Source organism: Sciurus vulgaris, assembly GCF_902686455.1.
Source record: "Sciurus vulgaris genome assembly, chromosome: 9".
NCBI lineage: Eukaryota > Metazoa > Chordata > Mammalia > Rodentia > Sciuridae > Sciurus > Sciurus vulgaris.
Window position 1 is genome coordinate 49,944,875 of NC_136469.1, and position 25,898 is coordinate 49,970,772.

Here is a 25,898-nt window from a genome sequence, read left to right on the forward strand (position 1 = left end):
GAAGTGGCTACTGGGTACATACACTAGTAAAAGCCTTACCAGGTAGAGATGTAGTCAATTGGTGGGAGTCCGTGAGGCCATCCCCGGCACAGGACAGCGACAGTGTTAACAGTGAAGGCATCTTCCAGAAGGTGGAAAAGTCTGTTTTGAACCTGGAAGAATGTGAAGCGGTCGCCACACACATGATAGGGCAGCAGCCCTCGTGTCACTGATAAGAGGTGCACAGGAGGTGACTGGGCCCAAAGTGTGTCTGTAAGGTGAAGCCATACTACCTCTTCTGCATGAAGCGGATCCTTGCAGACTGGAAAGACTTGAGCTGGGGTCAAGGGTTAAATGATTGTCCCAAAAGTCATAGCTTTGGGGGGGCCTCCCTGTGGTGCCCCTGTTCTGTGGGGGTTACAATTGTATAAACCCACTACAGTTGCCTCTGTGTCTCAGTTGCTCTCTCCCTTCCTCAGGTGTACATAGCCATTTTCAGTCATTGATATAGGAGGCTCATGCTGGGGTGTGCTATTCCTCAGGCCATGAGCAGCGTATAGGAACAGCTATGTCTACCAGCTCTGTACCCAGAGCTCCATCTGATTGTGCTTCCTAGATAAGCTTCACAGGATCTCTAAGGAACCGATCAAACCATCTTTGGAGTTAGCTGCCAGCTATTGTCTTTCTTGTCCTGTGAGCTGTAGAAGACTTTATGCCAGGTATACACCATACAGTCAGGCAACACCTCTCTTCTTGAGCCTCTGTGGACTTTGACATTTCCATCTAGATCAAGAAGCCCAGGTCTTTGTGGGCTTCCATGCTGTCTGAGGTGTGTTCTTTCTTATCCAAGTCCATTGTACAGGTGGCAGCTGCTTTCTTAACCATGGACCAGGTGGTGACTGGCAAGGCCTGTGGCCTGGACAGCAGTATCCCAGCAAACTCAGATTATCATTTCACAGCCCTTGAACTTCTGGATCCACCAGGCAGAGTGGGCATGTGGCTCCAGCAGGCATCCTAGGGGTTGGTACACACCTTCAGAGGTCATACTGTCTCATCAAAAGAGTTTAGGGGGACTGGAGTGATGTCTTTCGGTGAATTTCTTATTTTACTTCACTAGCACTATTAGCCTAGGGGTGTATGGGGGATACTCCTCTAATTCTTCCACTGAAGGACAATAACAGACAAACTTTCTGCAGATGAGCTTTACCTTAGCCTTCTTGGTCTGAGGCATCTTTACCTTAGCCTTCTTGGTCTGAGGCATCATGGTGCCATGATCCGTCTAAGTGGGGAGCTGGAACAGGAGGCAAACCAGCTGGCCGCCAGCTCTTCAAGTGGGATGTCTTCCTGTATCATCTTTCTCCTAGAAGCCTGCCCCCCCCCCCCCCCCCCCCCGGTGCAGGGGAACAGAACAGTCTCAATAATAATTTGTTCAGGTTTTATCTGGTGACAACTCGGGCACAGACCAAATGCATGTAGGAGACAGCAACAGGCAAAAAGCAGAACAAAGCCCCTCAGGCCCTCTGTAGAGCATTCCTCAGGATAGCACCCAGTTTCTTGACCAGAGCCAGTCCCCAGTCACTGTCTCCCAATTTTCCCAGAGAAGTGGCTGTCATTATTCAATCACCTCCTCGAACCACATCCTCATTGCCAGTTTTCATGTTTGAGGGTCTTAGGTTATCCTAGTTAGTCAGCTTTCCAAGTGGTGGCTTTTTCCCTCAGATCAACCCACGTCAAAGATGAGTCTCAGGCACAGTCTGTTGCTCAAGCAATTTATTCCAGGAGGACTCCACAAGATGGATAGCAAGAGCAGGCTGGTACCATGAACCTGACACAGTCACGGGGTCAGATGACAGACTGACTGTGAAGGTTTCTGTTCAGAGACTATACTCAGGGTGTGGGGAATCCTTTCCACTTTCTTATACCTGTATTCACTTGGAACCAATTACCAGGGTTTCTTGCATTAAGGGAGTTTCAGCTACTCTTATAAGGGTCAGCTGTGTGCTAAGATTCATGAAAGTTGCAAGTGTGCTGAAATGGCCTTGTCTCCTGAACATTCCCAGAGCAGAGGACATCATACTGCTAGGTGACACATAGTGTCATCCCTGTGAGGTGCCTGAGTGGGCTTTATGCTATGTTATTAAAAAAAAAAAAAAAAAAAAAAACTTCTTAAAAGAAAAAAACTAAATAAGCAGGTACAGTGGAGCACATCCATGATCGCAGACATTTAGGAGGCTGAGGCAGGAGGATTGTGACAAAACAAGGCGCTAAGCAACTCAGTGAGGCCCCATCTCTAAATAAAATACAAAATAGAGCTGGGGATGTAACTCAGTAGTCAAGTGTCCCTGAGTTCAATATCCATTACCAATAAATAAATAAATAAATAAATAGGGCTGAGAATGTGGCTCAGTGACAGAGTACCCCTGAATTCAATACCCTGTATAACAAAAAAAAAGCCTTAAATCTTATTAATGAAGCCTCTTTCCTAAGTATTCATTGACCTACTCCAATTTCCCTGATATTTTTAAGCTAGAAAAAAAGTTTGAACAAATGAATCCACTGAAGCTTCTTTTTCAAAATCCCAAACTATCCTTTTGATATCTAAAAACGAATTTCAAAAGATGGTTAATAATTTCAAAGGTCTTCCCTTTATCCAGAGAATCAGAATAAAATGTGGCAAAAGACAAACAGCCTATGGTACTGAGCCCATCTGGACATCTTCTGACAAAACAGAAGTTAAAAAAAAAAAAAAAAAGGAAGGAAAGAAGGAAGAAAGGAAGGGGGAAAAGACAAAAAGAAGAGCAAATGTTCAAATATTAGAGATTGTTTTAAACTTAGCACATTATTTTAGAACACCTATACAAACTATCAACAGATATGTTAAAGTGAAACAGTTAACATTTTTTAGAAACAGCTTATTGGTCATGATCCTCTTTTCCATTTGTTTATGTTGATACTAATATTTCTAAGGATAAGAGGGAAATTTTTTTCACATGAAATATGGACACACTTGTACAGTATCACAGTGCATAATGATACCAACAGAAAGAGTCCTCCCTCTCCAGTAAGGTGAATTTAAACCTTAGTGAGCATGAAATTCTTTATGATTCCATGTCACTGACTGGGCCGTGACATCAAATGCCCACAGCAAATGCCACAAAGCACTTTGAACATGAATGAGTATCAAGGCATAGGTGGTTATACTAATCATTTTTCATTGCTCAAAAATCTTTTTAAGATGCAGATTCACTTGTTATCACTATTTTCATGTGAATTTAAGAATTAAAACATTACCCTAAAATCATTATTAAACACCACCCTAAATATTATTTCTGTGAACATTCTCTACACAACAGAAGTCAATATTATTTGTCTTTTTAGTTCAGAAGTCTCATAATATTTTTTAAAAACACACTGGAAAGCACTCCATTTGGGATTTTTATGTAGTATATAAAAGTCTGTCCAAAAGTCCCAAATAGAGGGTTAACTAAACTGTTGAATGCTTATTTTGTAGCTCACACATACCTGAGCTGCAAAATCTTAATAATAATATTCTGGTTTAAAATCGTCACTTTTAGAAGTCATCTGAGATTCCACACTTGACCTAGAACAAAGCAGCAACTTTTCTGAATCGTCTCTGTGCCTTCGTGTCCAGAGCTCCCCTAAACTTTGAGACATGGGCGACAGGGTCTCAAATTGGATATAAGTCTCTTTTGCAAAATCATCTTCCCAGAAAGATTCTGACTTACATTGCAGTTTGCAAACTTTGTATAATAAAAAACAAATTAAGGGCAAGACGACAACACAGGCAGTACCTGTCACCACAATGAGGAAAGACCATTGTGAATCACCTTCCTGAACTCCATCAGTAGAAAAGGTGATGCACTGGTCTTTCTGGGGAGGCACTCCTTTTGGACAGACACATGCCACGTACTGCCTTCCAGGCTCCAAGCCATCTAGGGTTACTTGGTTCTTGCCGGGGTCTGTATTCAACAGCAGCAGATCCTTCTCACCATACTTGGAATATAGCACAGTCAGCCCAGAGTTATGTGTGGTGTTAACAGTGTTCCAGGTCAAAGTCACACTCTCTTTAGTCTCGCTGACCACCCTGAGGTCTTCTATTGTGGCATTCGTCTCCAGAGGCATTGCTTGATCCAACAATGCCAGCTCTTCTTTCTTACTGGCACTGGCAAGAGGAAGCTTATTCCCCCCCTTCTCCACTTTTACTCTTCTCTTTCCATCTGGTCGGATCTGGAGCGACTGCCGGCTGGTCCTGGTGGTGCTTGCTGAAATGCCAGTTTTTAGAGGTGTGGTTGAAACAATGGAGAAGACGGGAGATAAAGAGGAGGAAGCACTGGAGGGAGGAGACAAAGTAGAAGTAGAAAAAGAAGTGGAAGAGGCAGGAAAGGAAGAGGAGGAAGAGAGAGACCAGGGAGATGATAGTGAAGAAGGTATGGATGTCAATCTTCCAAATTCCATCTGCATGCCCCCCTCAGGCTGATCTCCAGTTCTTCTTTCAAAAGTGTCCGATGCTATGGTGGTTGTGACAATGCCAACCACTGTCACGGTAACCACAGCTTCTGACATCCCAGCCAAATTTTTGGCCTTACATTTGTAATCCCCAGCATCCTTGTAAGAAATGCCAGTCAAGCTTATTATGGACCATCTGACTCCTTCCTCTGGAGACTCCTGAATTACTGGAAGAAAACAAACACACACTCTAAGAAAAAAAAAAAAAAAGGAAAAGGAAAAACTTGAGCAGTCATGCCAGCTAAGAAGGAAACAACTACCTGTTTTATATCCATCCTCCTCCTACAAGCCAAGGGGTAAATGTCACCTTGCAAGCCTCAGATGATGGGTGATGGCTCGGCAGATTGCTTTTATGAACTCTAGGACCTGCCAGGTACTGCAAGACCTGTATGCAGAATGATATTTTATTTTTTTAAATCTAATTTAATTTTATTTTTTTGGTACTAGAGATTGAACCCAAGGCTTTCAGCTGCCAAGGCAAGAACGCTACCACTGAGCTCTCTCTCCATTGTGAATGGTGTTTTAAAAGGGCATGGGACGGAAATCAGGAAATTCGAATTTTATTAAACTTTTGTTCACTAAATAATATGGAATTTTAGACAAGTCAGTTAGCATCTTTAGGCCTCTGTTTCTGCATTTGTGAAAAAGGGGATAAGTCGGTGATCTTAAAGCTTCCTTCCCATTTTAAATGTGATTCTATAAAACGTTTATCAAAAGACTTCATTTAAATATTTCTCAAGATGTTTTTTCATTGTAATAAAATGCATTTATCCACATAACCAGAAGTTACAGTCTACCATTTACTGGCATGGAAGAGTTGTCATTTGTATTCTAAATTCTTCATTGTATTTCTAACTTAGGCAAACTAGTAAGCTATAGATTCTTTTGCTTGCAGAATAATATATAGTTTTTACAAAATTAGAATTTTGCTTTCCTAAACATTAAAATCTAAACATGTTTCTATTCTGTCTTGATTTTTGAAGTTTTATGAAATATGCCAATATCTGAAAAGTTAGGTCAGTAGCTTAAACTGTGGGTTGCTTACCAGTTAATTAAGGAATACTATGCCTTAACTTTTTTGGGTTTGTTATTAAGACCTGAATTATAATTTATTTTGAAGAATTTCAAAAATATATCCCTTTAGTCATTAGAATATCATTGACTAGCCAGGTGCGGTGGTATGCCTGTAATCCCTGTGGTTCAGGAGGCTGATGCAGGAGGATCACAAGTTCAAAGTCAGTCTCAGCAACTTAGTGAGGCCCTAAGCAACTCAGTAAGACCCTGTCTCTAAATAAAATACAAAATAGGGTTGGGGATGTGGCTCAGTGGTAGAGTGCCCCTGAGTTCAATCCATGGTACATACCCCTCCCCCCCAAAAAAAAGAATATCACTAAGTCACTAAACTTTGGGATTGGATGGATCTGAAAAGTCTATGTAATCGGCATTTCTAAAATTTATGCATTGCCTCATATTAAGGTTTCCATGTAATTTATTATTTAAATAATCATACAAAATGATATACTTGTTTTTTAAAAAATGTTTTGATTGTTTTACATTTTTATGTGAGCTATATTATAGGTGATAGAGCTATCTATATTATAGATGATAGGTCCTCATGCCCATTCACTGAATTGTGTTAATTTCTATCTAAGAAAAAAAGATTAGATTGTCTAACTTTATCTAGATAATCTGAGAAATATATTAATCAATAAAATGTACCTTTCAAATCTCTTGCATCCAACAATCCTGGTATGTGTTTTTAGAATTCATCAGCTAATTACAAATCACACAGAAACATGAGATTAAATTCAGACTTTTGCAAACTCCTTGTTTTATAGGGCTAAATGAAGAAAATACCTGTATAATTAACTGGTGAGCTGTCGGATCTGGTCCACGTGAGCTGTGGGGTGGGGTAGCCAGTGGCATCACACCGCAGCAGAACATTACTTCCCAGAGCTGACATGATTTTGGTGGCTGAAGTCATCACTGATGGCTTCAGACACTGCTCCAACTCAGCCTTCTGAAACAAAATCCCTGTGAGGTGCTCAGGTTCACTACACACCATCAGTGGATCAAGAAGCACAAAGGTTGGGTCAGCAACCTTTGACAATTCGATCATTTTGGAAATGTGACAGTCACAGAACCAGGGGTTGTCCTGCAGACCTAAAACACAAGGAGAATAAAGGTAATTCTGACAAATTCAGATTATATCACAGCCTCTAGAGAAAGGAGGTGTCTACATATCCCTAATAACAGAAGTGCTTTGAGAGACCAAATACAGTCAACTGTATGTCAGTTTTGCCCTACAATCCAGCAACCTCAAAGAGCACATCTTGTCCATTAGTTCAGACCATTAATAAATAGCTAATATTTACTGAGCTTGTACTCTGTGCTAGGTTCTGCTCTAAATACTTACCTGCATTATCTCATTTAATCCCAATAATCCTGACCAAGATAGTATTTTAAAGATGAAGAAGCTGAGTCACAAAGCATCCATAACATGGTGGTTGAGATCATCGTACGTGAGCGGTGATGAAGTGAAGGAAGATGCAGGCCACAAACCTTGACCAAGATCACATAGCTAATCGGTGTTAGAGTCAAGATTTGAATCCAAGTATCAGAGAATGCTACTAATACAATGATAGGGCTATTCCTAGGGTACTGTGAAAGTACTTATAGCATCATATCATAGGTTGCTGAGAGTCCCCTGTCTCAGCTTGGAATTTGTCATGGTTTGAAGTGATTTGAAGACATGTTGAGGTAATGCAAGCTTTGTGTAGCAAAACCTTAGTGTGAGGTGCAGCCAGTGGTAGGAGATGAGACTGGAAAGGCTGGTAAAGGCAAACACATGACATGGTATGAATGTCATATGGGGAGACCATGAGGTGTTTGCTTAAATCTCTCTTCAAGAATCACCTGCAAGGAGTGCAGCTTGCTGACTGTTTCCAGTTGCAAATACCTTCAGGATCTGCTTCAGCCTTCAGAACTATTAGCAGAATTCTTTTGGCCTTCTAGAGCTTGCCAGTGAGAGCTTAAAGGAAGTGAGGAAAAAGTTACTGGAAACTAGAGGAAAGTGGATTCTTGGTTTGGAGTGGCAGAACGTTCAGCAACACTTTCAGCACTGTGGTAAGCATGGAAAGCAGAGGACACGTTCATGAGATGGGTGGTGTACCAAAGGATATTTCCATAAAAAGTGCTGAAACTGCTGCCTGGTAGCTTCTTGCTGGTAAAATGTCAAGGAAAAACAATAGCTGAACAACTGTTAATGTGCAGGAATGAAAACTGTTCTCCATCCAGCCTCTCCAAAGTCCTCAAGTTAAGAGATGACTTCAGAGCAAAAACCAAATCCAGGGTCAAAGTACAAAATTATTAACTGAAATCTCAGAAGGATCTAAGATGTGTTTCAAAGCATTATGGCAGACCATTGTCTCTCTGAGGGTCTCAAAGGTGATATCCTGGAATACCCTCACAGAAAGCCCAAAACAGAAAAGGCTGCATTGCAGAGATTAGTGGTTATGACTTTTTACTGATGGGGTGGAACATAAACAAGAAGACAAAACAAACTATAATTTAAAAAATTCTAATCATGGTGAAAATTTAACTGCTAATTTGTACAGTCTCTATTTCATCTTATGCCTTTTTGTACTATAATAGCAGTTCATGACTAGATTATTTTTCCACCAGGATTGGTAAAAGTTTACTTTTTTCAAACTTTTGTTTTAGAAGTTTGCTTTTCTCCTATGAGTGTATAACCTTGAACTTTTGCTTCTTACCTTGAGTCCTGTGAATCTGTGACTAGTTCTCTAATTAACATTAATTTGAATTCTGTTCTCTTAAGTGTTGACTCTTTCACCCAATTTCATGCCACACGCAGACTTTCTAGTTTATTTTTCTATTGAATGATTCAGTGTGGTTCTGAAACCTAATATCTGGACTGAAATCACAATTCTAGGAAGTTCCACAATAGTGGAAGGTATTTAAAAACCTCTCTCATTCTCATCTGTAATATATATATATATATATATATATATATATATATATATAATGGTAGTAATTCTTTCTTAGAGATGCATGAAATTTTAATTAAATAATTCACATAGGTTATGTCAAACGATAGTTGATTCATGATAAAAATCTCTGTGAACTTTAACCAATTTTACTAAACAATACTTAAAGCTTTGTGTTAATATAAAGTTTCAAGCTTTAGATAAGCAGCAAATTTCACACAGAGGAAAACATATTCCTTACATCTAGTCCACATTTTCTGGCAGATAACAAAGAGAACCAACTTATGCAATCCACACCTCTATTAAAAATAAATTGAATACCTCAGTCATGGTGGTGATGTGACCTGACAGATACTGAAGCACTAGAATAATGAAGTCAGTTAACAGATATTCAAAAACCCACTTCACATTATAAAACACTGAGAAAAAAATTGAAGAAGAACTTAGAAGATGGAAAAAACTCGTATGTTCTTGGATATGCAGAATTAATATTGTTAAAATGGTCATACTACCAAAAACAATATACAGATTCAAAACAATCTTCATCAAAATACCAATGACATTCTTCACAGAACTAAAAAAAAAAAAAAAAAAAAAAGTCTTTAAATTCATTTAGAAGAATAAGAGAACCAAAATAGCCAAAGCAATTCTGAGCAAGAGGAGTGATGTAGGAGGCATCACAATATGAGATCTTGAATTACACTACTGAGCAGTAACAACAAAAACAGCATGGTATGGAGGCAGGAAGCTAGACCACCCATAGGCAGATAGGATAAGGGCCTCGGAGAAGGGAAAGAGGGAAGGAGACCATGCCATCCTGGAAGGAGACATTGGACCTAGAGAATATCTTGTTGCTGCCCCTGACAGCTTTAACCACCATGGCTCCTCCTTCTTAGCTAGAACATCTGTTACTGTTTCTAACAGCTTCAACCACAATGTCTCTTCTTTATCTACCCATACTTCTAGCCCTAGCAATGGCCAATCACAGAATCTACCCTTACCTTAAGTGCATCCTTTTTTCAACAGACATGCCCAACTACAAGGTTGGACCCATTCTCTTAATTATGTAAATGAGGGATTGAACTTATGCACTTCTGGTTGGCTTATTAAACACAGACCTTGAAGAGCTTGACTGGCCCAAGCTAACATCCCTCATTAACGTGATCCCTACCAATCACCTATGCTGGGCTAGAAGCCCCCAGGCAAAGAGCAGCCAGTGATACCCTTTCTTGGGATTCCTCTCCTATTGCAGGAACCTTTTACTGCTTTACATAAATCTTATTATTCTATCCTCTGCTTGTCTATGGATTTCATTCTTTGAATTCAAGAGATAAAGAAACCATCTGATATCTTCACGTAAGAGTATTGACATTAAAATAGATATCAAGAACAATGAAAAGTAAGGAGTCAAACCTACTCACTTACAGCCATCTGATACTTTACAAAAGTATCTCAAAAACATATGTTGGAGAAAAGATAGCCTCTTTAACAAGTGATGCTGGGAAAACAGGATATCAGTGTGTAAGAATGAAATTAGATCCCTATCTCTCACCCTGCACAAAAGTCAAATCAAAACTGATCAAAAACTTAGGAATTAGACCACAAATCTTGCAACTACTAGAAAAAAATGTAGGGCCAACATTCCATCATATAGGTGAAGGAATCAATTTCCTCAACAAGACCCCTAAAGCTCAAGAAATAAAACCAAGAATCAGTAAGTGGGATGCAATTAAATGTTAAAAAAAAAATTCTGCACAGCAAAGAATTGATTAGGAACATGAAGAGAGACCTGCAGAATGGGAGAAATCTTTGCCATCTGCTCCTCTGGCAGGGGATAAATATCCAAAATATATATATTTTTAAAAAACTTAACACCAAAAAAGAAAAAAAAAAAAAAAAAAAACAAATAGCCCAACCAATAAATGGGCAAAAGAACTAAACAGAAATTTCTCAATAGAAGAAAAAAATGGTCAATAAAAATGTTGGTCAATATGAAAAAAAATGTTAAATATGTCTAGCAATCAGGGAAATGCAAATTTAAAAATACTACACTAAGGTTTTATCTCATTCCAGTCAGAATGGAATTATCAAGAATACAAATAATCGTTGGGTTCTGTGGTGCATGCCTATAACCCCAGCGACTCGGGAGGCTGAGGCAGGAGGATTGCAAGTTCAAAGCCAGTCTCAGCAATGTAGTGAGGCCATAAGCAACTTAGGGAGAAACTGCCTCAAAATAAAAATTTTTTTAAATTAAAAAATGGGCCAGGGATGTGGTTCAGTGGTTAGGTGCCATGGGATTCAATCCCTGGTACAAAAAAAAAAAAAAAAAAAGAAGAAGAATACAAATAATAATAAATCTTGGTGAGGATGGGGGGAAGGTATATTCATACATTATTTTGGGGATTGCAGAGTAATACAACCACTATGGAAAGCAGTACAGAGATTCCTCAAAAAACTAGGAATGGAAACACCATATGACGCAGCTATCCCACTCACTGATATTTATCCAAAAGAACTAAAATCAGCATACTATAGCAATACAACCCCCTCAGTGTTCATAACAGCACAATTTACAATAGCCAAATTATGGAATCAACCCAGATAACTATCAATAGATTAAGAAAACATGATCTGTATACACAATGGAGTTCTACTCAGCCATAAAGAAGAATAGAATTATGGCACTTGCTGGTAAATGGATGGATATGAAGGACATCATCTAAGTGAAATAAGCCAGACTCAGAAAATAAGGGTTGAATGTTTTCTCTCAAATGTGGAAGTGAAAGCAAAATAAGGGAAAGAAGGGCAAGGAGTTCAGATATCACAAAGATACAGGAATATAGGGAAGATCGGTGGAGTAGAAGAAGAGATGGAGAGGGAAGGAGGAACAGGAAAGGGAAGAAAATATGAATGAATTTAACAAAATCATGGTATATGCATGTATGGCTGCACCACAGGGAATTTCACCTTTATGTATATGTACAAAGTACCAATCAAAAATAAGTAAATAAATGAATGAAAGGAAGATTAGTAGAATAGAGAAGACCGAATAGTGGGAATGATAGGGCAGAATGGAGATGTAAATCAAATTCCATGCGTGTATGTTTTAGACAAAATGAACCCAACTGCTATGCATAATTATAATGCTCTAATTAAAAAGAAAAAGGAAAAAAAGAAAAATTTTCACCTCTAAACAACACATTAGACATTCGTTTATTATTGTAAATACTAGTTGACCAGATATACTAAGGTCTTATTTAAATACAGTAGGGAAGAGAAGTAAACTAATAGGGAAAAAAAATCATCATAGAACCCTGTAACCTTGGTGCTGTGCTTTCTGAACCTCATCTCATTTACAGATGAGAGAATGGTCTCTCATCTGGAAAATGAGAGAGTTGACCAGATAAACTTAAGAGCTCTCTCCAGCCATAATGTTCCATCAGTCTACAAAATAAAAACAATGGACATTAGAAGAAACCAAAGGTGGAATAGCAAACGAACACTGAAATCCATCATCACTGAGTGAAGAGCAGAAGAATGTGTTGGAATGCCTAATTTGCAACATTATTAATCTGTTGATTGATGTGTTAAAGGTAATCAGTGGATCTAGACTTTTGTAATAATGCCTGTTTTATTTGTTTTTCTTTCTTTGTAGTACTGGAAATTGAACCTAGGGGCACTTTACCACCAAACTCTATCCCCAGTCCCTCTTTCTTAAAGGGTCTTACTAAGTTTCCCAGGCTGGCCTTGAACTTGAACTTGAACCTGCTTCAGCCTCTCATGTCTTTGGTTTATAGGCATGTGCTCCCAGCTAATAATGCCTCTTTTTAAAAGTAAAATCTTTCAAATTCGTGACTTTTCTATGTCTTTTCTACATTGATATACAATTTAAATATGATTTCCATACAACCTGAAACCAGTTGAGTGTGAGGGAGAAAGGCTATTGTTTTAACTCTTTGAAAGGTTAAAATCCAGGGTGGGGAGATAGCTCAGTCGGTAGAGTGCTTTCCTTGCAAGCACAAAGCCCTGGGTTTGATCCCCAGCACTGCAAACAAATAAATAAGTAAATCTTGAAAGGCTGAAATCCTTTCCATAGTTTTCCTTTACCTTATATTTTTTTTTATATTTACCAGTTTTACTTTATGTATGTTTTAAAGTATTATTATAAACAATTTGATTTGGAATTTTTTTCAATCTGATTCAAATAAATTAATCAGGTCAGTTGGTATATAAAGTGCCAGGAAACTCCACAAAAGTTTCAAAAGGTTAAAATGAGTTTGAGTTGAGTTTTCCATCAATTGGTATTATCAGAGTTATGATGTAATTAGTAAGAAATCAATGAAATGAGTATATGGCTCCCCTCTCACAACTGACTAGTTCTCAAACAAAGATCCAGTCATGTAGGTACACACTGATTCAGAAGAGATAACACTAGTGACAAGAAGAGCACAGGATACAAAATGGCAAGTGCCTTAAAGCAAAGATGTGTTATCCTTACACCTAAGAGGAGGAAAAGAAATATTTTAAGTTAGATAAAAACAAATCAAAGGGCTGGGATTGTGGCTTAGTGGTAGAGCACTTGTCTTGCATGTGTGAGGCGCTGAGTTCAATTCTCAGCCCCACATACAAATAAATAAATAAAGGTTCATCAACAACTAATAAAAATATTTAAAAAGAAAAACATCAAGATTTCAGAATAAAACATGTATACACCCTCCTTAATATAGTAAAAATTCAGAAGTACAAAAATAAAAGGTGAATTAAATTTTATATTTATAAATTTTTATCAATCTTCAATATATAAAATCTATGCTCATCATAGCTATTTCATTATTTGACTTTAGGATTAGTTTCTAAAGGTTGGGTATGGTGGCGCATGCCTGTAATCCCAGCGGCTTGGGAGGCTGAGGGAGGAGGATCCCAAGTTCAAAACTAGCCTCAGCAAAAGCAAGGTGCTAAACAACTCAGTGAGACCCTGTCTCTAAATCAAATACAAAATAGGGCTGGGGATGTGGTTCAGTGGTCAAGTGCCCCTCAGTTCAATCCCTGGTCCCACCCCCCACTGCCCCAAAAAAAAGATAGTTTAGAAATCTGCCAATGAACACATCAAATTTATCCATTCAAATAATAATTAATATATATAGAATGCCTTATACTTTCAAGACACCTGGACTTATTAAGATAGAATGTTTTTCTTTGATAATACTAACAAAAAGTAAAAAAATATTGTTTACTATATGGAAAATATGGCACTTGACAAGAACTGCAAAGGCTCTGGGAGATTACTCAGCTTTAGGGCACCCAAACCCATACCAGTTTGTCTAAGACTTTCCTGGATTAGCACGAGAGAATCACATTGTGGGAAGCCTCTCACAGAAGACAAAAGGCTCTCAGCCAGAGTTCATAGATCATTACAGTACTGGAGGGAGCCAGTATCTTTATCTTACTGGATAGTAAGCCTGCTCACCCTTTGCTCTGCAGGAGACAGCTCTACTTTCCAAAGATGTTCTCTAACAAAAATCCTTGTAAAAATAGTGCAGAATAAAAGGCAGTATTAGTGCCTACGTCTGCTCACAACAGTCTAGAGAGACATGGAAAATTATCTCACAACAGCACTAAACATCTAAAGCAGGGTCTAACTCAGTCCTTACAATAGCATGAGGTTAGTAATATTATCATCCTCATTGTAAAGATGAGAAAACCAGGGTTCAGGAAGGTTAAGTGATCTGTCCAAGGTCACACAATTGGACAACCAGGATTTGAACTTAAGTATCTTGATTTTAAAGCACCTGCCACACTACCTTGCTATGTTTTATGCCACCGTGTGGTTTTGTAGCAACTCAGGGAGCCAGTGTCATTCTTCCAATTTTATGCCAGAGGAAACTGAAGAACAAAGAGATTACGACTTTTTGACTTTGTAAATGGATTAAAGACCTGAATGACTTCCAGATTCTTTTAGCCTCCTAATCTAATTCTTCTTTTGCCATAATCCATCTCTGTCACCTAAAAACATGGGTGGCAGTTCTGAGTGCTATGATCTTCAAATAAAAAATATCAAAGCAACAGCACCTGTAGGATAAATGTCTACACAGAAGAGGATTCAAGAGCTATAACATTAATAGCTTCATTCATACTTTGGAACTATTATGAAAACAGGGCTTGTGATGTAGCTCAATGGTAGAGCACTTGCCTAGCATACATGAGGGCCTACGTTCAATTCCCGAGCACGGCAAAAAATAAAAATAACAGAAGTATGTTAACTTTGAAACAAAATTCTTTAAAAACATGAATCCAACTGGTCACATCTTAAAGTTATGTCAGCTGGGGATAAGTTTTTCTTAATATTTTCAAGTATATAATATGCATGTGACTATTTATTCCAGTTTAAAAACATCTAAGATACAGTTTTAAAAGCCTGAATAAAAAGTGACCTGGGAACTGAACACATTCATCAATGTTTTTTCTTCTGGGGCCAAAGATACAGGAACTCTCTAAGGTTAAATTGTTACTTGCACTGCATTCCTTCAAGGTAGTACACCAGCCACAATCACAATAATTTGAATTAATTAATTTATTTTATATAACTGTTCTTGGATGGGGGCAAGTGAGCTTTGCTTTATTCTCTTTCTAAAAGAGTAATATAATATTTTCTTGGATCAGAGTAGTTGGATTAAATGTAGGGTGTGTGTGCATATGTGTGCGTGTGTGTGAAAAGTCAGAAATAAATTCTTGAACAGATATAAGCCCTTGAAGGTGAAGATAATGCTTTATCAGCTTTGTGGACACAGTTGTGTTTAGCAACTGAATGGGAAAGGAAAATCTTTTTAGCAGATGTTACTGGAACAACTGAATATCTGTTTGTAAAAAATAAATAAACTTCACCCCAACCTCCCACTAGCCTCAAAATCTATTTTGAGATGGATATAGTTGTAAGTATGTTATAAAAACTGATTATTTATATAAATGTACAGGTTAAAAACTGAATATAAATGCTAAAACTACAAAGAAAATAAGATATCTCCGTGATCTTGAGGTAAGCAAATATTTCTTAGATGGTACACAGAAAGCACTAACTGTAAAAGATAAAACTAATAAATCAGTTGTCACCAAAACTCAAAACTTTCTTACCAAATCCTTCATGAAAAAAAAAAAATGAATAAACAAACCAAACTTGGAGAAAATAGTTATATTTCCTAAAACTGAGAAAAGACTTATTCAATAGTAAAGAAAGACAAATAACCCTAAAAAATTATGCAAAATACATGAACAGGTATTTCATAAAGGAGTATATACAAATAAGCTGGACACAGTGGTGCACACCTGTAATCCCAACAACTCAGGAGGCTGAGGCAGGAGGATTGCAAGTTAAAGGCCAGCCTCAGAAACTGTCACAAAATTAAAAATAAAAAAGGGCTGGGGTTGTAGCTCAGTGGTAAAACACTCCTGGGTTCAATCCCTAGAACCCTAAACACACACATACACATACAAATGACCAATAAGTAAATGAAAACCTGGTCAACACCAGTTTTCAGGGAAATGCAAACTAAAATCATAACACGATACTGCTTCCTGAGCAACTTGCTCAGGAATTAGTTGTTAGAATAACTAATATGAAAAAGATAACATGAAGTATTCAGGACAATATGGATCAACCAGGCTTTCCTAAGTACTAATGGGATTGTACAAATTTATATAACCACTTTGGAAAACCGGCAGTTCCTTAAAAGTTTGTATCTATAACTGTTCTATAACCCAGAAATTTCAATCTTAGGAATTTATCCAAGAAAAATGAAAACATGCCACAAAAAGCTTTGCACAAGCATGTTAACAGAAGCCTAATTCATAATAGCCCCAAACTAGAAACGGCTCATGTGTCTAACAGGGAGGAAGGCTGAACAATGGATTCATTCACACAACTGAATACAATTCTGCAGTAAGGAACAACCGATATGTGCAACAAGGCAGATGAATCTCAGAAACCTGCTGCTGGGAGAAAAGAAACCTGGCTCTGGAGTACATGCTGTATGATTCCATTTCTATGGCATTCAGGAGCAGTCAAAATTAACCCAGGCTGATGGAAATCAAAATAGCAATCGGGAGATTGAGAGGGAAGGGGCACAGGGGAAATTTCTAAGGAAATAAAAATATTCTGGATCATAAGGGTGTGGGTTACATGGGGTAAACATTTACCAGAATTTACCAAATTGTACACTTTGGATCTTGCATTTCACTGCATACAAAGTGTATTTCAACCTCTTAATTTTAAAAAAATTAGTTTAGAAAATAAGAGCAATGTCTCTGGAGAGGGACTGTGAATTTGGAAATTGATTCTATGTCCTTGCCAGCTGTAAAAAAGAGGGTGTGATAATTACAGACCCACCTCTTGGAGCTCTTATGAGGGCTGAGTATGAGAAGAGAGCACCCAGGAAGGCAGAGACTTAACTGTTTGGATTTTCTTCTGAAGTTCTAGCAAAAATCCCAGCAAAGAACCGACCATATCGACAGAGATGGATAAGTGCTGCCTGAAGTAAATTAGTGCCATCTTAAAAATTTCTGTGGGAATATTCAGGCTGCCACTACCTTTTAGGCAAATTCCATTTTGAGTAGAAGAACCCATGTTTACTATAGACAATTTTGGGTACCAGTGAAAAACACCCAATAAAGTATTTATACCTTCTCTTAGTGTGGGCTTTTTCCTTCAAGATAAACGGTAGCAGACCTTACAGAATAGGCATATGCAAATATTGGTATCATCTTAAGAAAGAGGCCATGGCAATTTACCTGTATTACAAATCAAAAATCAAGTGTCATAGTTAATTTAAATGTTTAGTCGAAGGACACTAGTTTATGGTTTTGTGGAACCATTAAAGAACAATTTTACTAAGTTGGTATTTTTACTTACATAGAAGAGAGTAACTGAAAAGCATGTCCCTGAAGTTTTTTGTTTGCTTTGTTTTTTAATTAAGTAAATACATGATTTAATGAGGTCCAATAAGTGATGCATTTAAGAGGACCAAATTATTATTATTACATATCTTGCATTATAGAGGAATGGGGAAGGGGGTTTGTCTCCAGGACAGGCTGTGTTCACACCCCAGCTTTCCCACCACATGGTGAGTGAACTTGGCCAAGTGGCTTACCATGTACCTCCGGTCTTTATCTACAAAAGGAGGAAATGGTACTTCCCACAGAGTTAACAAGGCCAGAAAAACCTACTTATGAAACTAGGCCTGCCCTGAGTAACTCCATCAAGACTAGCTATTACTACTATTATTACAAATAGAACCTCCATCTACTAACAATAATAAGCACAGGGTAATAAAAAAATAGAAGCAGAATGTATCCCACTGGAAATTCCACAGGGCACCTGCAAAGATGTAATTGATACATCAAACAATGAATTCTAGAAAATCCAGAACCAGTTCTTACCACTATATTTCAGCAATGCAACTGGAAGATTCAAATACTGTGAGAATGACAAAAAAGCTAAAAAAAAATCTCTTTACAAGACACTCCAACCTCAGTCTCTGCTGCATAAATGCTGATCTACAAGCATAAATAAGCTCAGAGGCTGGTGCACTCCATCTTCCAAAGAATTGTCACATAAAATATCTCATTTATTTCTCATTACAGTCCTGTGAGCAAAATGGAGTAAGGGTGAAATCCCTATTTCCCAGGTAAAAAAAGATGAGTTTTTTGTTCATTTCATACACATCAATTAGTCTTCTCTTGAGAGACGGCACTTCTATTCCCTGTTGTAACATAGCAGGCTTAGCTCAGCATGTTTCGCACTATCTTGCTATTTATTATCATGGTTATTATCATTATAAAAGTAATGCATAGTCATTGCCAGAAATACCATAAATTAGAAAAAAAAATGACATCTCCATGAATGAGGACATTAAGCCAATTAATGTTTTTCACTTTTTCTTTGCACATTTTTAATAGTTAATGGTTGTAAGTAGTTGTGTATGCTTTACAAACAATTATATATGCAGCTTTTTAAAATTTATTGTTATACCAAAAGTAGTTTCACATTACTGCTTTTATAGCATCTGAACCCTAGATAAAGCTGCATGGGTAACTCTCCATGGACGCTGAAATTTCAAAGCCCTTCCTGTGTGATCCCTGAGTTCTCATTCAGATTTAATTCATAAAAGAAAAATATTAACATTCTGAAATTGCTTCTTCACAGTTATATTTGTAACTATTAGAGAACTGTTAATAACATTTATAATTGAATTTTATTTTTTACTATTTATCTCCACTGGATGGTTCTATTAGAACCAAGAATTGCTCTCTAAGAAACCTAAAATCTATGTAGGAAAACAGAATCTCAATGTTTGAATTAAAATAATTTGTAGCTATTAGCCTCACTCATGAGAATCAAATCAGTAGCTAAAATTAAAAAATACCACAGTACACTCCAGCAGGGTGCCTGTCCGTGTATACAATAGGGACTCTACAAATATCTATTAAATTAAACTAAGTGTTTTTCTTTCCTCTCACCCATTCTACAATAATTCTCTAGCCAGAAATGCTTGAAGGACTAGAAAAGTAGTGAGCAGTGCATGAAATGATCACAGAAGAAAAGCTTATGTGAGTTTTCTTCTTTTGTCTGGTTCTTCTTACACCTACTTTTAGTCTCATAATCACCAAACACATGTTCATTTAAACAAAATCAATCAAATGGGAGTGCCATAGTACTTTCTTTTCATATTAAAAAACTTCAAATGTATCTTTTACTTCAACAAATACGGGAGCATGTGATAACGGTCAGCAAGGCTGCATGGCACCCATTTCACATCTTTGTTGACAAGATATTTCACTGGCCAATGACCCAGAAGTTCTTTCATCCCCTGAGAAATACAACCTCTTCTGCCGTTATGAAGACATAAGCTTGGAATTGACAACCTATTGGGTGAAAAGTATAACAAAATTTTGGCAAATCAAATTGCTTGATCAAGGCCTCAGACTTATGTCTCAAACAAAAATATAGAAGACTTTACTGTCGAAAAATAGCCCTGAGAATGGTCTTTGTTCATTCCTTTCAATCAGGCATTCACCACTCCAATGAAACAATCTTTTTTGATTAAGGAAATTTGGAAACTGTTCTCCATAACTAATTTAAGTACGTGTTCTCTCACACTCCTGAGGAACTGGAGAAGGGTTGAAAAGTGAACAGAGCAGAAGGTTGATTGTGACCGGTTATGGAGATCAGTGTGCTCACAAGAGTCAGGGCAGGTTGTGGATTCTGCCTCTCAACTTGAAGACTTCTCTGTTTGTGAAGCTCATTCTCCCCACCACTCCACACACACATACACACACACATGCACATACACCCCTAATACACCTTACAGAGGAGAAACAGCTAGATCTAGATTAGCTGATAGGGAATTGTTCTATTAAAAATGTGGAATAGGATGGGAATGAAACTGATTTAACTTTCCTATGTGCATATATGAATATACTACAGTGAATCTCACCATCATGTATGTCCACAAGACATTAATTTTAATAATAAGTAAATAGCAGAAAGATCAGTAGAGTAGAGGGAAGGGAATGGGATAGGAGGAAGGGAGGGAAAGGGGAAATACCAGGGACTGAATTAGAACAAATTATATTCCATGCTCTGAATATTTCTGCATCCTTATGCCATAGTATATTCTATTGTCATGTGTAACTAAAAAGAACCAATTTTTTTAAAGTGCAACTAAGGGCTGGGGATGTATCTCAGTACTGAAACAAGTGTTTAACTGTTGAGTCCCTAGGGTTCAATCCCCGGTACAACAGATACAAATGCAAATACAGACAAAGAAACTAAATCCAGTAGCTTTTAAAAGACAAAAGGAATGCATAGCAAGGTATCTATATATGAAAAGCCCAGAGGCTTATGAGCTCACCAAGAATAATTCTTCTTGGTGAAAGATCTGGGCTTCTAGAAGGTGTTGTAGCTAAGTGAGACCAGCTCTCCAGGAAATCTGGAGGCAGTGTGGTTAGTCTATTGCTTGATAAATCCAAGTAGGTGAGGTTCTTCAGATACCTGACCGCCTCATTTGGCACACTGGTGATTCTGTTATTGTGTAAATCCAGGGTCCTCAGATTGGGCATGTCCAGCAGAGATGCCCACGGGAAGTTGGCCAGAGAATTCCCATCCAAGTGCAACTCATGCAGCTGCTTTAGGTTGTAAAAGCTGCTGGGGTCAATGCTGGTCACGGAATTGTAAGCCAGCCAGAGATACTGGAGATCCACCAGGTAGTAGAAGGCCTCAGCTGGAATTGTGCGGATGACAGTTTTCTCTATGCGAAGCTTTGAGGTGTCCACAGGGAAGTTCATAGGGACTTGGTTCATATCCAGGTCATTACATAGCACCAACCTAGTGTCAAAGAGCAATGCAAGATTAAATCAAAAATGTTGTCCGTGTTGTTCCTGTTTTGTAATTTAGTTATGGTTTTGGGCAATATGTGGTTGTTTATTATCACTATTCCATGGATAATAGAAATGAAAAGATACTTTGTCTTTTCAGTATGTGGTATTTGATTTACGCTAATTAGATTTACTTAACTGAATCTATTTTCTATATTACTGTATCAATTATATTATCTATGTCTGTGATGATCAGTTTTTCAGAGTTCTGACCAAAATGCCTGACAAGATCAACTTAGAGGAGGCAAAGTTTATTTTGGTTCACACTTTCAGAGATTTAGTCCATGGTGGGCCAAACCATGCTCTGGGCCCAAGGTGAGACAAAACATCATGGTGGAAGGATGTGGTGGAGGAATGCTGCTCTTCTCATGACTGGTTAGGAAGCAGAGAGAGAAAGGGAAAGGGCCCCAAGGAAAGATGAACCACTTCTAGGGAACGCCCCAGTGACCCACCTTCTCCAGCCACACCCCACCTGCTTGCAATTACCACAGTCAGTCCACTCAAACTAGGGTTTGGACTAGGATGGACTGTTTGGGTTACAGCTCTCATAATCTAATCATTTCAACTCTGAATATTTCTGCATCAACACAGGAGTTTTAGGGGGACACCTCATAACCAAACCATAACAATGTTTATTTTCAGATTATTTTCTTAAATTAAATTCAGTCTCAGTTTTTTCTACATCTTCCATCATATTTCTATTGTTTTTCTATTTTTCCTGTAGAGTCCCTGTATTTTGACTTTATGAATATTGATGCCATGATAATTGGTGCTTAATCATAAATATTAAATATTTGCTATTAACTTAAAAAAAAAAAAGAGTAACACAAAGAGACCCACTTTTCAAGACCCATTTGAGAAAATAATCCCTACTTCAAACATATTGATTTTTCATTCCCTACTTGGTTTCCACAAAATACATGCACCTTCTGGCTAACCTGTTCATTAATAATGCATTATCATCTTCCTCTTCATCATTATGACAGCAGCAACTATTATGTTACACCATATGAAATGGTTATTTTTGTAGTAAACAAAATCATCAAATATCAGCAATTTCATGTGGTCTGACCTAATTTTTAATGGAGTTATGTCCATGCCAGGCCTTGCAGCTCTATTTAATCTCACAACCACATTATGAGGTAGATACTGGGTAATAGGTAAAAGCACCAGCTCTGGGCTAATCTTGGTCAGTTCTGAGCTCTACCATCTCCTCTGTGGCCAAGGAAATCACTTCACGGAACCCACAGCCTCATTTCCTATATGGCCCAGTTACAATGATTAATTTAAAGAGATGTAAAGGGGCTGAGGGTATAGTTCAGTGGTAGAGCACTTGCCTAGCACTTACAAAACCTTGGGTTTCAGCCCCAGCACTGCAAAAATAAATAAATAAATAAGATAAAATTCTACATCTTCCTAGCATATAATAAACACTCAGTAGGTATTTCTTTTCTGTTCTTTTTTTGATAGGGTCTCACTTAGTTGCTGAGACTGGTCTTAAAATTGCCATCCTCCTGCCTCACCCTCCTGAGTTGCTGGGATGTCAGGTGTGCACCACCATGCCTGTGAAGTCTGTGCTCTTAACCACAGTTTCTACTACCTGTCAGCAGCATCTCCAGCCTTGAGGCACAGAGCCCCACTCAGCTCACACTTTCTTCCTTGTTCTTTGAGCTCCCTCAGTAGGTGTTTTCTGCTACTAACAATCCAGTTTTACATCTAAAATAACTGAGGCCCACCAATAGTAGGTGACTTCCCAAGGTCACCCAGCTAGTGGGTTAGAGTGTCACCTTTCATACCCACTCTGACCAACTCAAAGTACACACATATTTAGGGAATACTCCATGTTAAAAAAAAAAAAAAAAACCACCCTGTTAAAATCATAAATTGACCCTTCTTGAAAGGATTACTTTATAGAGGGAGCAAGTGTTCACACTAGATGTTTAACATTGAGCTCTCTTTTAAGAACATAGCCTGTGAGTGGCTGTCTACCGAAGGAAGAAACCAGAAACTTGAATTTATTCCTTTTGGCACTCTCTAAACTTAGTGACCTTGAGGAAGTCACACTGTGATCTTGTTTACTGGCACAAGTAAAACAGGCATAGAAAAACAAGCCTGTGTGAGTTTAAAGTATGAGAATTTTGAGAACCTAGATTCATTTAAGCCTGGGGGGAAAAAAAGGCCGTTTTTCTTCCATCATATACTCATCTGAATAGCTGAAAGTGAATAATAAATAGTTTTGCAAAATGTCATCTAAATTTTGATAATACTATATATTTAGTAAATCAACAATTAAATGGCCATTCAGTAAAACACATCACATTAAATCATTGGAATTCTCTGGGGATGCCTCTTACTCATCTCTAGTTTAATTTATCACAAATTCCAGTGCTGTTTTATTCCATGATAGCAATCCTACCCAATGCGTATTTCAGCATGCCCTAATAGAAAAAGTCAGAAAACTACAAGACTTAGCATCTTAATCAACCTGTCACTATATCAACATAATCCTGTGACCTAGGACAGGTTGTTTCATCTCTATCAGTTTAATTTCTTCACTTATACAATGACAGGGGATCCTAATTAGAATAAGTTAGACTCCATATATATACAAAATGTCAAAATACACTCTATTGTCATGTATATAGAAAAAGAACAAATAAAATAATAAAATGACAGGGGTTGAACTACATTACTTGTAAAGATCTTGCCAAGCATAACATTCTGTGCTTTTTGTCAAAGTCATTAGTAATGGGGCCACCTTGGGGAAGGAAATATTTCTGTGAAAGTTTTCTAGACAGTACTCTGGCCTGATCATTAACTACTGCATATCCCTGGGCAAATAGGTCTTCAACTTGTCTTGTTCATTGTCTTTAACCACTAAGTGAATATCTCAAAAAGTTACCACAAATTATTTAAGTAAGGCTAATATATTAATCACACAAACTACTCACAAAATATATATAAATATATATATTTATATATATAAATATATATATTTATATATATATATATATATTTTTTTTTTTTTTTTTTGCAGTGCTGGGTATTGAACCTAGGGCCTTGTGCTTGCACGGCAAGCACTCTACCAACTGAGCTATCTCCCCAGCCCTCACAAATATATTTTAATTATTATTATTCTTTGGTTAAAGTGGTGCTGTTTTTCTAACAGATTACTTTAAGAGGCTCACTGTTTACTCCAACCAATCAAATCACAACTTATCTGATTTTATTACTAAATACAATTTCAAAAAAAAATCTACTTCATTTAGCTAATAAAAGTTCTGTTTTGCATTTAACTTATATCTAAAAGGTCTCCTTATCCATAAACTCCTCTTCTTACTATACAGGTAGATATTAAAGTAACCTAGAGATTAAATAACTTCAGTGAGATCCTATAGTATCTGCAACAGACAGTATTTCTCAAATGTCATTACTTTGTAAATTCCGTTAGTTAAAAATGAAAATTTCTAATTATGAACCTCTCTGACCTCACATTTGTGATTATCATTTCTTTTATCCAGTTGTTAGCATAAAGAATCCTTAGAAATGGCAGCCATGACGTGCTCACATCCAGTAGCCCCTCCCAGTCTAGCCCTCTTAGACTTTCTAGAATCAAAGCTTGCTCTCTCCATACACACTTAAATGTCTCAACTTCCCAAAAGGAACATTTTATGAATATGAGTATAACAAATATTTTTGTAATGCAGTGTGTCTGGGAATTCCAAATCATTTGTGAGGTTTTAGAGAGTTAGGCTGCTCAAAGTGGAAACAATAAAGCAGTGGGTGCTGAGTATTAACACAATTAAACTAAAGAGTATATAAATTAAACCTTCTCTGATATCTGAAAATCAAACAACTTACTTTCAAAATAAGGCTGACTTGTTTGGATGTTTCTCCTGGCATAATTAGAACTTTTAGTAGCAAGGAGAGGAGCATACCTTGAACCTGAGTCGTCATTTCTGCCATGAATATCACAGATGCACTGAGAAGGACACGAACAGCTCACTCCTTCCAAAAAGCTGAGTGCAATGCACAGATTTGCAAAGAGAAGCATGGCTTCTTCCAGAGGTAATTTGAACAGAAGGTAAAAAAACAAATCCTAAACATTCAGAAACTGGTGTTCCAGGAATGCAAGCAGTCATTTAGTAACAGCAGATTACACAGGATTAGCTGAGATCTGTAGTTACTTAACCTTCAAGTGTATCTTGCAGGGGATCAATCGACCCAGGCTTTGAATATGGTTCCAGCAAAGCTACACATTCTATAGAGAATGAAAATCAAACTTCCCAGGACAATTTCAATTGTTGCCCACATCTAAATTTGCAAGGAAACACACAGTAAGTACCTTTCCTATCAATACAATTGTCAAAACAATTTAACACCATTAATGTTGAAAAGAATTCAGTGTTGGGTTGAGGGTATAGCTCAGTGGTATAGTGCTTGCCTAGCACGTGCAATGCCCTGAGTTCCATCCCAGCACTATTAATAATAGTAAAATAATACTTCAATGTCTTAGCAAAAGCTAGAAAATTCTGTAGCTTATTTACATGTGCATTATAATATGTTTTTGCATTTGCTTTTTACCATCATGTATAATATTGTTTTGCAAAATTTAGTTTTCAAGACAGAAGCATGTGGCATAAAATTGATTTAGAATAGATTTATCAATGTTGCCACACACTTGTTACCTCCAAAAACAAAGTATAAAAAACAAAGTATACCAAATCTTGGCCATAGATTTTTTGGAGGGTAAAGCTCTTCAATTCACCGTGATGTGTCAGGACGGTGATTCCAGGGAAAGTGTGTCCTAAGATTCTTCCATATCATCTCAGTGAACATAAGGTTTATCCCAGCATGTTTATTTTTAATGGAAGCAATGACCTCTGTTCAAAAATGTATTTCATTCCAAGCTAGTTTCTGAAGTTTGGGGCACCAAAACCATATTTGAATATCACTTCT

At 37.5% G+C, this 25,898-nt stretch overlaps 1 protein-coding gene across 1 annotated transcript; it reads right to left on the reverse strand.

Moving 5' to 3' along the window:
• Nucleotides 1–2,404: 2,404 nt before the first annotated feature.
• On the reverse strand, nucleotides 2,405–25,001 carry LRIT3 (leucine rich repeat, Ig-like and transmembrane domains 3). Its single transcript, XM_079153510.1, has 4 exons — nucleotides 24,878–25,001; nucleotides 20,417–20,889; nucleotides 6,364–6,669; nucleotides 2,405–4,673 (listed from the first exon to the last, which is right to left on the reverse strand). The coding sequence occupies exons 1-4, from the start codon at nucleotides 24,991–24,993 to the stop codon at nucleotides 3,517–3,519; spliced, it is 2,052 nt and encodes a 683-aa protein (XP_079009636.1). The 5' UTR covers nucleotides 24,994–25,001; the 3' UTR covers nucleotides 2,405–3,516.
• Between the last annotated feature and the right edge of the window lie 897 nt (nucleotides 25,002–25,898).